The sequence below is a fragment of the Plecotus auritus genome, assembly GCF_963455305.1.
Source record: "Plecotus auritus genome assembly, chromosome: 9".
In the NCBI taxonomy this organism is placed as follows: domain Eukaryota; kingdom Metazoa; phylum Chordata; class Mammalia; order Chiroptera; family Vespertilionidae; genus Plecotus; species Plecotus auritus.
The window spans coordinates 45294471-45309980 of NC_137783.1; the positions used below are offsets into that span (position 1 = coordinate 45294471).

General features: G+C 50.1%; 1 protein-coding gene across 1 annotated transcript in view; it reads left to right on the forward strand.

Annotated features, from left to right (window-relative positions):
- The window catches only part of SLC29A3 (solute carrier family 29 member 3), a 43499-nt gene extending 38426 nt beyond the window's left edge, over positions 1–5073 (forward strand). Inside the window, exon 6 of the mRNA XM_080642038.1 lies at positions 3704–5073. Within this exon, the coding sequence (XP_080498164.1) occupies positions 3704–4358 (655 nt within the window). The 3' untranslated portion in view covers positions 4359–5073. The remainder of the gene's footprint in view (positions 1–3703) is intronic.
- Positions 5074–15510: the final 10437 nt, after the last annotated feature.

Consider the following 15510-nt stretch of genomic DNA (forward strand, 5'->3'; position numbering starts at 1 on the left):
TCGGGGCATGTGCAGGAGGCAACCAATCAACGTTCCTCTCTTTCTCTCTGTCTCTCCTCCTCCCTTCCACTTGCTCTAAAAATCAATGAGAAAAATATCCTTGGGAGGAGGATTAAACAAAACAAACAAACAAAAAAAAACCTCAACTTTTTCTCATGTTTTTTTCAATACATTTTCCTATCCATTGTCTTATTCGATGTAGGAAAGGCAGGAATTGCTTCCCCCATTTTCCCGGTGAAGAAGCTGAGGCAGGAGGCCAGGTGATTGACATTTGGTCCAGTGTGTGAGCCAGCAGAGCTGGGGGAGGTCAGGTCCGGCCCTGCCCTGTTCCACAGGAGACCTATTGTGTGTGATGGCACTGAGCTAGGCCACTCACTGTACGCTTTCTTCATTTATTAGACATGGAGACCGTGTGCAGTTGTTCCTGTATTTTTCCACTTTGCAGATGAGGAAACTGAGGCTCTGCAGCATTCGCGGACATGCCCAGCTTGCTCACCTGGTGAGCTGCAGGCAGGGGTGTGAACCCAGAGATGTTTCCGGAGCTGCATTCTTTCCATTGCACATGTCGTAGCTCTGGCTTGTGACTTCGAGGGTCTGTCCTCATCGTTCACTCCTCCTGTCCCTGTGAGAGTCATCTCCCTCATCACCAGAACCCCAGTTCTCCTGGGGCAAGTTGCTTTCCCCATCGGAGGATTGTCATAACCTCAGCGGCCTCAGGAGGATAAAAGGGGCCCGAGCAACCTGACACTGTGTCCCCCAGGGGCTGCAGACCCATGAGCTGCCTGTCCCTCCTGCTCCTTGGGCCGTCGTCAGAAATTGCAGGTGTGTCCATGAGGAAGTCCCTGTGACTCCTGGGCTTTGGCTGGCTCACTGGCCCCCCAGCACCCCACACACTGCCCGGCACCTTGTCACTGCTGGTTAAATTGGTGGAGTCCCATGCCCTGTTTTCAGAATGCTTTGTGTGGGACTGTTTCCAGCGGGGTGGCCGGCCTTTCCTGTTTGCTGGGACCGAAGGTGTTCTCAGGGTGAGTGGCTTTCAGTGCTGAAACCAGGAAAGTCTCAGGCAAACAGGACAGTGTGGATTTGGGGTGTGGGCTTTGCACCCTGGATTTTAGATTCCCCTGGACAGCTGAAGTCCTGCCCAGCTGAACATGTGAGGACAGCACCCAGGGCCATGCTGTCCCATGGAAGCTCCTATTTCTCTGCTGATTAACACTTTGCTCAGGACCTTTGGGTTTATAGAAGCTCATCTGAGGATGGAGCTGTGCTCCTGGGCAACTCAGACTAAATCTTACTTAAAAGGGAGGTGCTGACCAACTGGTGTGGCTCAGTGGCTGAGTGTCAATCCATGAACCAGGAGGTCATGGTTTGATTCCCGGTCAGGCCACATGCCCGGGTTGCAGGCTCAATCCCCAGTGTGGGGCGTATGGGAGGCAGCTGATCGACGGTGTTTCTCTCTCTCATCAATATTTCTGTCTCTCTGTCCCTCTCCCTTCCTCTCTCTATAAATCCATAAAAGGATGTTTTTTAAAAGGGGGGGGGGTGCTGCCCCTTCTCCCCCAGGAGGAACTGAGCCTTGTGCAGTATTGGAGGCTGGTGACCTTGCTAGGCTAAGAGGAGCCTGTTAGATTTGGAAGAACTTTCAGGAAGAGAGCTTCAACCACAGGAACCTGGTGGGGAGCTTCCTCAGAGCAGACTTCGGGTGAGGACCTGACACTGAGTAAAGGGAAAAGTAAGATCTCTTTCCCTAAATAGAGATTGTAAATTGAGACGGGGTTCAAGGCCAAAGCTCCCACCTGGGCATCGCATGAAAATGTGATTCTGGGAAGGAATCTTCCCACTGACCTGCTTGTTATTTATAGGCTCTTAGGATGAGGAGACTGGCAGGGATCTCAAAAGCTCATAGCTGCAGAACCCATTTTACAGAGGAGGAAACTGAGGCCCAAAGAGGGGAGGGCCTGGCTTAAGATCACACAGGGAGGCAGAGTAGGACTGAAATCAGAACCCAGCAATCACCACGCTGCTGTTCTCCCACCACCACCAGCACACTGAGCCTTCAGTTAGAGGTATCTTAATACAGTTGGCCCATGTCTCTTGGTTTTCAGAAATCTGAGGCCCAGAGAGGTTGAGAGACCCAGACAAGGTCACACAGCAAGGCAAAGTGACCCACGCCTTTTCTTCTCTGATCAGAGTAGCAGAAATGGAAAAGATTGATCATATTCAGTATTGAGGATATGGAGGAAAAGACATTTTTATAGGCTTATTAGTTTTTTCAAAAATTACATTTTGAAGGCTATTTTGTGCCTGGAGGCTTAGCTGGAAAAGGCCAAACATAGTCCTTGCCCCAGAGAGCTGTCTTTTATTAAAGAAGACAGAAGATAAACCAGTAAACTAACACAATGATTATAAACTGTGGTCAGTTTTTTAAAAGAAATAAATAGGTGCCCTCAGAGAGATTAAAAGGGTGGAGGAGGTGGGTCAGACAGAGCAGAGATATATTAGTCCTACCTGTTCATCAATATTTGACAAAGTTTTAATATTTTTATTGATTTCAGAGAGAAATGGAGAGGGAGAAAGTGATAGAAACATCAATGATGAGAAAGAACCATTGATTGGCTGCCTCCCGCATGCTCCCAACTGGGGATTGAGCCCACAACCTAGCATGTGCCCTGACCAGGAATCGAACCATGACCTTCTGGTTCATAGGTTGGGTCTCAACTACTGAGCCACGCCAGCTGGGCTAAAGGTACAAACCTTTTGGTCCAGCAGTTGCTCTCCTAGAAACCTGCCCTACTAAAATACTTACACACGCAAGGACTGGTGTATAGGGTATTCATCGCACTGTTATTGTAGTAGAGAAAAACCGGAGCTAACCTACTTATCCAGCAGCAGGGGAGCAGGCGAGTTGTATGTTCATATGGTAAAACATGATGCAGCAATGCAACAGACACATAGAGCCCTGTGTCCTCATGTGAAAAATGGCCACACAGTGTTCTGTAGACAATTACATGTATGCATTTATACATAATAGTTATTGTGTATTCAGGCAGTTACTTGATGTATTTTTTATATATTTAGGAATTGGACTGTTGCGGAAAGTTTTACAATATGTACGTTTGATGCTACTTTTGCTTAAGAAATGTAACTGGGCTTGGGCGGGGGGGTGTTTGCACATGTAGAACAATATTCACCAGATTTTGAATGATCAGTACCTATGAGGAGTGAGACCACAGGTGAGAAGTCTTGTTCTACTACGTCATTTCTCTTCTGTGTTATTTGGGTTCATGACATCGAGCATGTATTACTTTTATAATTTCAAAAATTTCTATTTTTAAGTATTATTTTATCTCCACCCCTCCCCCCCCCCAAAAAAAAACACACAAAAACAAACAAAAAAAACAGGTGAGCTGAGACTGGAGCCCAGGCTCACCATATGGTGGCCAGAGATGGTTTCCTCTGCCCCATCTCCGGGTATGGCCACCACTCCACAACAGCAGGCTGATGGAGTCCAGCCTTTCAGGCAGCACCCGGACAGGCAGGCCGGCACTGCAGCTCCCCTCCCGCCGTCCTGCGGCACGGCACGCACATCACCTGAAAGCATCCTGGGGCTTTGCACGCCGGGCCTAAAGGTCCTCTGCCTTGTCCCTGGAAATCCCAAGTTTTCTTTCTGGGCCCTCTGACCACGTGTCTTTTCCCCTGGCAGGTACTACATGAGGCCTGTTTGGCCCTCCCACGTGTATTCTGGTGAAGAGCAGCCATGCCAGGACTCCCCCAGTGCCCCTTTGGCGGCCCCCAGACCCAGCTTCTCCCCGACGCCACCCTTGCGCCCCATCCTAAAGAAGACAGCTGGTCTGGGCTTCTGTGTCATCTACCTCCTCTTCATCACCAGTGTCATCTTCCCCGCCGTCTCCACCAACATCGAGTCTCTAGACAAGGACTCGGGCTCGCCGTGGACCACCAAGTTCTTCGTCCCCCTCACTGCCTTCCTCCTGTTCAACTTCTCTGACCTGTGTGGCCGGCAGATCACAGCCTGGATCCAGGTGCCAGGGCCCAGAAGTAAGGTGCTCCCTGGGCTGGTGCTGCTCCGGACTGGCCTCGTCCCCCTCTTTGTGTTCTGCAACTACCAGCCCCGTGTCCACCTGCAGACGGTGGTCTTCCTGTCCGACATCTACCCAGTGCTGTTCAGCTCCCTGCTGGGGCTCAGCAATGGCTACCTCAGCACCCTGGCCCTCATCTACGGGCCGAAGCTCGTGTCCAGGGAACTGGCTGAGGCCACAGGGGTGGTGATGTCCTTTTACATGTACTTGGGCTTGGTACTCGGCTCAGCCTGCTCGGCCCTGCTTGTGCACCTCATCTAGGAGGGGGCAGTGGCAAGAGGGTCGGTGCTGAGCCCTGCTTGGGAGCTCGGAGAGATGACAGGACCTGCCCGGAGGGCTGGAGTTGCGCTCAGTGTGGACAGCAGAGCACCCTGGGCCTCATCTGTCCCTAGAGAGCTGGTGGCACATGCTGCCTCCGTGCCAGGCAGAAACATTCCAGACACCTTAACAGAACGCTCCTGAGACTTGAAGACTAAAAGACATCTGAATAAGACACAGCCACAGGCACAGCTGAGGTTGCATTCTGCCTTTCTGTAGAGCCTGTTAGGGACTGTGTTGCCAGTGTTCAGCTCAGTGAAGTGCCAACTCCCCACCTTGCTCCTTCCAGCTGACAGCAAGGTGTGGGAATTCTCAACCCTCCCTAACCGGAGGGGTCCCCCTGGAAAAGAAGTCCCCATGGGATGGCCAGTCTTTAGGTACAAGACTCAAAGCTTGTGCAGACCCTGCTTTCTGGGGGTGAGAGAGCACCCACCCACCAGACTGGGACACCTGAAAGAGGCCTTCCGGAGCCCTTCATTCCTTAAACTTGGGCTCCAGAAAGCTTCCCAGGACTGGAGACCAAGCATGTCAGGCCTATGTTTTCAAACAGGGCTCTTTAAAGTGGTCTATGGCCTGGGTCAAGGCTGGGTCTTTTGACACTGATGTTTACAACATAGTCATTGGTTCAAGGGCATAATAAATACCTGGATATTTAATGAAGTGCCTGTATTAGGGTCTTGGCAGGAAAGAACACACTCAAAATGGTTAATTTGAGATATTTGAAAAGTGGGTATAGGGCTGAGGGCAGGGTGCACATCTAACCTGCTATGACCTACAAGAGGTAAGTTTCCTCCCTTCCTCCCTCCCTCCCTCCCTCCCTCTCGTCTCCTTCGCTCTACTCCCAGTCCCTGTGGCCTGTACCACAGCCAAGGAGCAGGCGCAGATGATGGAGAATGGATGGAGAGGCAGAAGGTATTCAGCTCAGGGCCTCGTCCAGAGTGGGGCTGCTAGCCCCTCCACTTTTCACAGGTTTGTTTGTTATTAACATCAGTAGAGCTCTGAAGCTTTGGTCAACAGAATGTTGCTTTGTCTCAGGTGGTCGTGTATTTTGAAGCTGTTTTTTCAAAAGGTGACCCTCGTGTTCCGCGCCCCTCCCCTCCCCAATTTGTGATCGCCTGACATGAGTAGTCATTTATATTGTTTTCAGGTTCCTTGAAGGCTTCTGCAAGGCTGTTCCTTGGGGGAGCAGGCTGGCTTGGGAATCAGAGAGAGAAAAGGAACTAGATCAGACCAGGAGTTCTTTCTCAAGAGTCCTACAGCAAGAACAGAGAGCTTGCCCCTAAGAAGTGGCAACCCTTGAGCCATAAATCAGCCCGCTCCTCTGAGCTCTGGCTCTGTGATGTCCTGCAGACCAGCGGTCGCCAATCTTTTGGACCTCACGGACCACCAGTGGTCCGCAGGCCACCGGTTGGCAACCGCTGCTGCAGACAACTGATTAAACTGGGCTGCGGTTGGTAATACGCCCAGTGGCAGCAGCTTATGTTCTCTGCATCTCAGGCTGCTCTACACTCCCTCTTCTTGGGCCAGAGAATTAAGGAGGACATGCTTGAAAGGTTTCTTGAAACTTGATACCTTAAAAAAGGTATTAAATGCATTTTAAAATAAATTCCTCCCCCTCTCCTCCCCTTGCAGGAGCCTGAAACCTCCCCCTGGGTTTTTTCACCAACTTGAGCGCGGCTGATCATTTGGGGCATCCTGCTGGCTGGTGACTCGTTTCAACCTCAGGTGTTTTACGAATGGGCAGCATGTCTGCTTTCAAGTAAAACAGCAGTCTCTGAGCTCAGACACGGGGACCACCCTGGAGCTAAGGAGGAGTGGGGGTCTCGCATGCTCCGTTAAAGGGGAATAGCTTTCAGAAGTAGAGATGTCCTTGTTAATTAAATGATTTGAAATGAGCATGGAGTACAGGGGAGGAGGTGGCCAGCATGATGAAGCGGCGCTGGGGGAGCTGAGGTGACCGGACAATAGCAGTGCCAGCTCCACTGGGGAGCAGGGCTGTTCTGAGTTGGGAGGGCCAGCTGCTTGGCTGTGGGGGGATTCTCAGGCTTCCTTGCCCACTGTTCTTTGTTGCTCACTTTAGTAGGCTTTCACAAAGGATCCTTCCTTCCCAGGGAGGGAGGAAAGAAAATAAAAATGTATCTCCTGGCAGAGGGCAGGCGGTGGAGTTCGGGCATCGTTGTCCCCCCTCACTGTCGTAGCAGCTCATGGGGCTTGGCTGCTGTGGGTCTCAAGTCTCGTGGAACTAGCTTGGGGAACTAGCTCACATGTTTGTGGGAGTGAACAGAACTTGCTAAAGAGAAGGGGATTTTACAGCGAGAGAGGTGGGCTGGGTGGGGTGGGGGGATCTCGGGGAAGTTGCCTTTGTCTATTAGTTCTTGGATTTAATCCAAGTGGCAGTTTTTAGTCCATGCCCTTGTAAATTTCCAGGCCATACACATTTTCCTTTTCCTCCTTTTATTCAACAGAGAAAGTCAGAGGCAGCCAAATGATTTGACTTCAACTAGTGGGAAATGCTTGTTCCTACGTGCATGGGCACGTGAGGGGACTTGAACCAGGGGTGGGTTTTATTAGCAAAGACCCGTCATTTTGCTGACTTCAACCTGTTGCTCCCCAGAGAAGATTCGGGGCATCCTCATCAGCTTGGACAGGATGTAGGAGGTCACCACAGGACCCCTGCTTCTGAGGCATGTAATGCGTTTACAGAGAACTCCACGTAGAAGAGAGACTTTATCGCAGTGGGCCTTAATTGAAAGCCCAGTGCTTGTCTCATCTTTGTGGTATTTCTGAGAGAAAGCATCTAGAATCCATTTTACCCTCATCCCTTCCTTGGTGGCAGCATTGTTAGTGCCAGTTTTGCCCATGGCAGAGTCGCTACTGCCCTCCACCCACTGGCTGAGGTCAGTCCAGTTCCCAGTCCAGCTTTGACCCTGGCAGGATCCCAGAAAGAATTTCAGCCCTACCAGCAGGCAGAGGCAGGGACTAGCCACAGACCAGGGTCCAGGGAAGTCTATCTACCAGCTTCCCAGACCCCTGCCTAATTCTACCCTGTGATGGGTGCTTTACCTGCATGATTTCCCCTATCTGTAGAGGAGCACAGTGAGGCTCAGAGAGGTTAAGTAACTTACCCAAGGTCACTCAGCTCCTAAGTGGCACAGACAAGAATCAAACCTGATCTTCCTAAACTCATAAGTTCTCACCCACCCTGCTCTCTTGCTCCCCTGGTTGAGCCCTGATTCTCTTCTTGGTTCTTGACACCTGTTGTTCCTATTCCTAACTCCATGGCCTGCCTGGAGTCTTGTGCCAAGTAGATGTCTTGCCCACGGCACTGGCTCTGGCCTGAGCTGATCTGATTAGAGCCGCTGGCCAGACCCCTGCTGGACTGAGCCCCCGTGGGTCCTGATCCTGGGCCCACATCAGACCCACTCCCACCACTCCTTAGGCATGAGATCTGGGGCTGCTTCCAGGCCCTGCCCTCCGGGTCCCACATTCCCTCCTCCCCACCCCAGCCCCTGCCACTGAGGTCGCCCCAGCATGGCTGCTGCTGCTTGACTTATAGGACGTGGGGTTGCAGGACACAGAACACAGTCTGGGGGTAAGGAAGCCTTGTTCCCAGCCCCACCAGCCACTGGCTATGAGTCACATGCCCTTTCTGAGCATATTTCCTCATCTGGAAAGGGGATGACAGAAAGTCCTGATGTGACCACTGTGTCAGTGACCAGCCTGCCACACCCAGTCATGCCCAATCCCCAGCCCACATAGGCAAAATGACACCAGGTCTCACAGCCTTCGCAGCAGGGTGACTCAAGGGCACAGTGCACAGCCTCTGCTCCCACCCATGTGTCCGCCACTTGGGATGTGTGAAGGCGCGTCAGCCTGAGAGGATGACCTCAACTTCAGGCTGCAGTGGGCTTGACCCCAAAGAAGAGCATTGATGGCCATGCTTTCTGCCCCCACAAGTCTCCAGCCAGCTGACCCACGGGCCCCGTGCACTCCACTGAGAAGTGCCCTTGACCGGAAGTTGGAGGGAACCCGGGACTTACAGTGTGGGGTTGAGGAGTAGGCAGTCAGGTTTCAGGTGCCCACACCAAGGTTGGAATTCTGGTTCTGTCACCTCCTAGCTGGGTCACTTTGGCCCAGTCTTGCTGACACTTTCTCATTTCTAAAATGAGAAGCCTCAGGCCTGTTGTAAGGATTCAGTAGGCCCCGGTATTGTATACACAGTACCTGGCATGTAGCAGATCCTCAACAAATGTGTTTTCCGCCCACTTTTTGCTGCTGCACGGAGAGCCTATTGCGATGCCCAACTCCTTCCCTGTGGTGGGCTGTACCCTGCACCCAGTGCTTAGTACCCACCCCTTTCCGGTTCCCCAGCCCCAGGGTCTGGGCCAGCACCTCCAAGTCTGATGCCTGTCCTTTGATGCCCAGGCCCCTGCTTGAGTCCTGCCCAGACACACCTGACCTAGGACAGAGTGCATGGGGCAGAAAACGAAATCTGAGACCCCAGAACAAGCTGTGCCCCAAACCCTGACCTCTGGGCAAGCCACTTCACTTTTTCCCCAAGCCTCAGCTGGAAAAACGGACACCTAGCATCTGTCCTACCTTCATCATGGACATGTGGCCAAGTGCACAGATTCCCTCCTGTCCTATGATGGTTCCTAGGGTCTGCCCTCCAGAGCCACAATGCCTATGTCTGAATCCTCACCACTTCTAGCTGCATGACCATGGGCAAGTTCAACCTGCCTCTATTTTCTCATCTGACAATGGGGGCAATTGAAGGACAGGTCTCGGATCTGGGGATGCATAGAAAGCATTTAGAATTGAGCCTGGTGTGTAATTGGTGCTAATCACCAGTTCCTAGATGGCTGTAAGTTCAGACCCCACTTGGAAAATCACCATGCTAGACCACCAAAGACTGATGAGGGCTCGTCAGGAGCTCACATCTGGCCCAGGGAGAGAGACAAGGGCTCCGTCTGCTCTGTTCCAGTTGAAGGATCAGGACTGGGAAATCTTTATAGTAGATAAAGCATTGTGGACTCACTCATCGTTCTTAAAAATGTGCACAGATTTAGGGTAGAGCCTTTGCATTTTAAGTGCCAAGCTCATCTTCTCCACCAGCCCCCAAGGTTGGCACCCAGTGGCTTTATTCTCAACTGCATTTACCACCTGCTCCTTTCACCATAAATATTCAGGAGGGATGGGGGGATTGAGTGAGAAAGGATAAGGCTTGAGGGGCATGTTAGTCCCAGCCCACAGCTTGGAATTGACAAGTTGGAAGTTGTGGTCTCACTCCTCCCAGGCATTCCTATCACTGGGGCACAGCAGGGTGGGGGTGCAGGGCCGCCTTCTGCTAGGGGCCGGGTCACACCTTCTACCTGTTCTCTGCAGCTCATTAGCTGCTGAGGTGGTGGTAACTTTTTCATTTTGCTGAGTCTTTGCTGAGATTCAAAAAGGGAAATGAGCCATTACCAAACAGCAACCCTTTTTGAAACAAAAACTGAAATTGACAGCATTTTCTAGTCCCATTTTGAGAGGTAAGAATGTGGAAGTCGGCCTTACTTTATCCAAGTTGTCTTTCAGAAGAGGGTTGTCTGTGCCTTGCCTCCTGTTCACAAACCTATGTGGGAAGGAAACAGGAGTCAAATGTCAAAATGTGCCAGGCCGTTAGTGCCACCCCCGCTGTGTTTAATGGCTATCCCACGGTCTCTTGTGAGGATGTTAGAAAATTTCCTTTCCTTGTGTTTTTTTTTTTTTTTTTTTTGTGTGTGTGTGTGTGTGTGTGTGTGTGTGTGTTTTTTTTTTTTTTTTTTTTTTTTTTGCTGCTCAAAATACTTAGGCTCTGCCCTGTTGGGTAAGGACTAGTCACCACAATTATTGAAATACGGGTGAGCCAGAGTACAGGGCTTACAATTAGGAATCTCTGGGCAAATCACTAACCTCTCTGAGCCTCAGTTTCCTCACCTGTAAACTGCAAAAGGCATACAAGGTATTAGCTATTACTATTATTATTAATGTAACGAATAGTTTATTGATTTTAGAGAGAGAGGAAGGGAGAAGGGAGAAACATTGATGTGGGAGTATAACATTGATCTACTGCCTCTTACACAACCCCTATCAGGGATCAAGCCTGCAACCCGGGCATGTGCCCTGACTGAGAATTGAACCAGCAACCTTTTGGTGCATGGGACGAGCCACACCAGCCAGGGCAGCTCTTGTCATTATTAAACCACCCATAGATCCACTTGTACCCCCATCCCACAGTGCAAAGAGGCTATAGGACCAAGGGGACCTGCCAGCCTGGAGTTCATACCTCCTCCCCTGTCTGGACCATGCTCGTACTTGGGACTCCTGAATTTCCTGCCTAAATGGGCTCAAACATGCAACCAGGGCCTGGTCAGGCTCTTTCCTAGGTCCATCCTCCACGGGCAGACTGCTTAGGGCACTTCCAGACTCATGTTTGCAAGTGGTGCCGAGTTGGGACATATGGGTTGGGGTATCCACATTTGTACATAGGGACCCTATCCAGATGTGGACCTGAGCCATCATGTTACAGAGCAGAATTCTAAGTCAGATGAGATTCCAGACTCAAACCTGACCTTCTAGGTTGTTATAAAGGTGTATGTGTCAAGGCAGAAGAACAAATTTATTTGTTTTATAACTTATATATGGGAACATGTGGTGTATGGGCCTCCATTTATACTCTTGCCCTGGGCCTGCAAATGCTCCTCTTTATTACCAGAAGTTTGAATTCCACTTCCTTTGAGTCACAGGGTTGCAGGCTTGATCCCTGATAGGGGGTGTGTAAGAGGCAGCAGATCAATGTTATACTCCCACGTCAGTGTTTCTCCCTTCTCCACTCCTCTCTCTCTAAAAATCAATAAACTATTCGTTACATTAATAATAATAATAATAGCTAATACCTTGTATGCCTTTTGCAGTTTACAGGTGAGGAAACTGAGGCTCAGAGAGGTTAGTGATTTGCCCACAGATTTCTTATTTTCGTCTTTGTGCCTTTTCTCCGATTTCCTTTCCTCTGTCTTCCTAAACATTAAAAACTGTGCCTTATTTGGAAATGTAGCTAGGATGAGCAGAAATTAGATATTTCAGGGGCTCCCTTTCTTCCCTCCCTTAAACCATTTCTCATCCACTAGAGACACACAGGACAGACATGGTCAGGTACTCTGCTCAATAGCTGTCCTCCTTTTTGCCTCCTAAGCAAAAGGGTACCTGTGCTACTTTAGAGTAAGAAGGTAGAGCTCCATGCTGCTGCCACCATGGTAACCCCTAGGCCATGTGGACTAGGTGATACTAAGAAAAGCCATGGGCTCCATCCTATGGGGTAGGGAAGGCCCTACAAACCTTATTTCTGTGCAGGGAGCAACTATAGGAAGAGTGGTGCTGCTGGTCCTCCATCCTGGGAGGAAGCAAGGCCCTCAGCTGGCAGAGGGAAAGTGGGTTGGTGAGAGGTAGCAGCCAACCTCCTGCCATGAGTTGCGGCGCTTTTGGGTTCTCCTAACTCTCCCTCGGCTTGCTGCTGATGGTGCTGCCATCCCCATTTTGCTCCATATAAAAACCTTTCCTGATGTCCCCTTCCTTTCAGACCCCTACTGGCAGTGCAGAGGTTCTGAATCAGAAGGGGGGCTGCTTGCCTCCCTTAGTTGTATCCCCTTCCCTAGAAGTAAGACAGGAATAGCTGCTCTCTCCCACTTGCCTCCTGTGGTCCTGGGATGATGCAACAGTGGAGGTTGGATAGCCTTTGGGCACATCAAATTCTGGTGACCTGTTCATCCCACCTGTGCCTGGGGCAGCTATATAAAGAGAAGGAAGGTTCCAGAGGTAAGGTGGAAGTTCTTCCCTTTTTAACTCTTTCAGTCCTGACTACCCACAGGAGAAACTTCCAATTTAGTGCTTGAATGTCTCCAATAATTTATTAAAACTTGCTCTTCTCCCTTTTAACAAAATGAGGACAGGCCTCAGTTCAAGGTCTTGCCTGCTAGAATTGAGAAGAATGTTTCATTTTTACTTGTATTTCTTCTTATTTTTTTTTGCCTTCTCTTTATGACAGGTCATATTGTTTTCCATGAATGATGTGCAGTGTGCTTTTTAAAGTATGTAAGTAAAGCAACTGAGTTAGAGAAAATTAAATTTAAAGTACAGGTGGCACTTGAATATGGCCAATCTCATTCAGGTTTATCATTTTAGAGGCAGGGAAACAGACCCCAGACTCAGGATGAGCCAGTGTCTCTGACATTTAGGAAGGACACAGACATCTATCTGCACTGAAAACCGTAGGCTGTTCTGCTGGAAGGTCATGGGCGAGGTGAAGCTCCCTTTTAACTGTAGGCCCCTTTAACTCTCCTTTTGTGGCTGGTGTTGTCACTATTTTTATTTTAGCCAATAAGTGAGAACTTCTAAGTTACTGCTTGTCCCCTTTAAACTTGGGGCACAAACCAGGCCATTATCAGAGGCAAAGGGCTTCGGCTTTGGAGCTAGCAGGAACCAGCAGAGAGGAGAGGAAGGGTAAATTAGAAGTGGAGAAGTAGGAAGTAGAAGACACAGCAGCTTCCACATTTTTAAGGATCTGAAACTCTGGAGAGGGCAGTTAAGTCTCTGGTTGTCCCTGTGCAAAGTGGACATAGCAATGTCTCTGGCAAAGTCACTCTTTAAGGCTGACATTGCTATTACTTGTTACCACCACTCTGATGATCTGCTAACCTGGCCTGAGCACTTAGTAGGTGTCTAGCCCTTGGCTAAGACTTGACATCTCCCATCAATCCTCACAAGAAGCCTCTAAGGTAAAACCTTGGGTCCTGGAGTTGGCTACCTGGGTTGGAAATCGGCCCTATGGAGCTGTGTGACTTAAGGCAAATTAAATCCCTCCTGAGCCTGTTTCCTCATTTCTCCAAAATGGGTAGAATCTCTTAGGATCAGAAAGTTTCTATAACAGAATGCTTATCAAGGGTAAAAAGTAAATAGTAATAATAATGTCACTTAGCATTAATCACTATTGATACCACCAGTACCAGGAAGACAGAGAAGCTTCTGGAAGTCATCCCACCCACGGTTACAAAGCTGAACTGGGCTGGCTGGTGGGACAGATGCAGGAGTATTTGGACCTCCAGCCCGGGGGTTGGGGCTGGGGGGGGGGGGGTGCGCGTGCAGCTAAGGCGGCATGGAAGGGTCCTGGAGAGAGGCCCAGCCCCCCGGCGGGTGCTCCCAGCTCCCTCTGGGACTCAGCCATGGCTTCCTAGGGCTCCGAATGGCCAGAGACTCCCACTGCTGTGACATGACTGGTGGGGTGAGGCGGATCCTCAGCCCCGCGAGGCCATCTAGCCCGATGACAGGCGGCGACACGGGCCCGCAGCACTCCACTCCGCCAGGAACCTCTTCCGGAACCGCGCCCTCGCTGTCCACCAGGCCTCTCTGGAGCCGCAGCCACAACCCACTCCGAAACAGGTGGCCCAGAATGGCTTCCGGCAGCTGCGGGGCATCCTGGGAGACGGGCCTCCCAGCCAATCCCCGTGCGGGGGTGGGCAGTGGTTGCCCGGCAACGGGGCCTACGGCTAGATGAGGGGGCGTGGCCAGGAGAGTGGGGCGTGCAGGTGCGGAAGCAGGACCTGGAGGTGACCTGCCAATCCCGGAGAAAGCTGCCTTTTCTCCAGTTCCTTCACTCCTACCTGGACTTGGAGGAAAGAGAACATCATAAGGCAAATGATAAGAAACAAGAATAAGCCATGAGAACTACTACTAATAAAAAAGATATTCGTATTATTGAGCACTTGCTGTGGGCCTGGCTCTTTACAGGGATTATTTCATTTGATCTGTATGGAAAGTACAATTACTGTCCCAATTTTGTAAATTAGTACACGGAGATTTAGATAGATCAGACACCTTGCCCAAAGTAACTCAGCTGGAGAGTTGGAATTTGAATCTAGGTGGTCTTAAACCCAGGAGGTCTGTGTTCTTAAAGAGTCAAGCAGTGGACACTCATTTCAATTCAGCAAATGTAAGTCTGTGTTCCTACTAGACCTACCTGCAGGGGCCAATCCAGCTTTTAAGGGGACTGAAGCTTAGACAAGTTGTGTGTGTGTGTGTGGGGGGGTGGTCTTTAGAAAAAAGAGTAATAACAAATTGCAAGTATAAAATTAGGCACAAAAAGAGTATTTGTGTAGAATAAAAAGAAATAACAAAATACTTTTGCTAATTTTACAAAATATATGACCATCTGTACACATTGCTAGGGCCTGGCACAAAGGTATACCTGACCCTTAGTTCCCATTAAAGTACTTCAATCAGACACTAAACTACCTTGCAGGCTTCTCTGCTGTTGCCCTCCCCACCCTGCATTCCAACCACAGGCCCTCTCCTAGGAGGGCTCTAGCAATGGGTTTAGTAGGGCTTTATGGCTGTGGTGCAAGCTTGGGCTGCCAACTAAGTGAACTGAAGTGCCAGTGAGTTAATGCCCTTGGAAGCAATCCTCAACACCGATGGACACAAAGTTGGTGGCCATACACCCCCACCAGACGTGATCCAGGTATGATGGCTGTGCTAACAGGGGCGGGGGGTGGGTGTCACTGACAAAGGCCTCGATCTTTGGCTCTGCTGCTGACTTGGGGGCCATTCTTTCTTTCTGTTGTTTTTTTTCCTAATCACTTGGAGCCTTGCTTTTCTCATCTGTAAAGAGGGAAGGCCTATTCCACTCCCCCAAGGTTGTTCTAATGATGTAATGTTCATGGCAGACAATATATACACACATGACAGGCATGATCAGTAATGGGTACAGGCTTGCAACTGGAACCTTTATCTCCTCCATTTATCACAATGATGAGGGAACATGAGGGTCTTGGTTCTCCAGGACCCTGGTCTGCCAGAAGACTGCTGGTGATGCCCAAAGGTGATGCCCTCTCTCGAGGACACTGCCAGCCCACCCTGCAAGGTGGGAGGAGACAGAAGGGTTACTTTGGAGATCACTAGGTTTAGGGATGCCCAAATGCTTTGCCCTGCCAAAATCTGACCCCCTGATTCCCCAGTTGAAACCTGGGTGGATTTGAACCCTGATGGTTTGTGTGCTTAATAAGCAGTGGACACTCATTTTAAT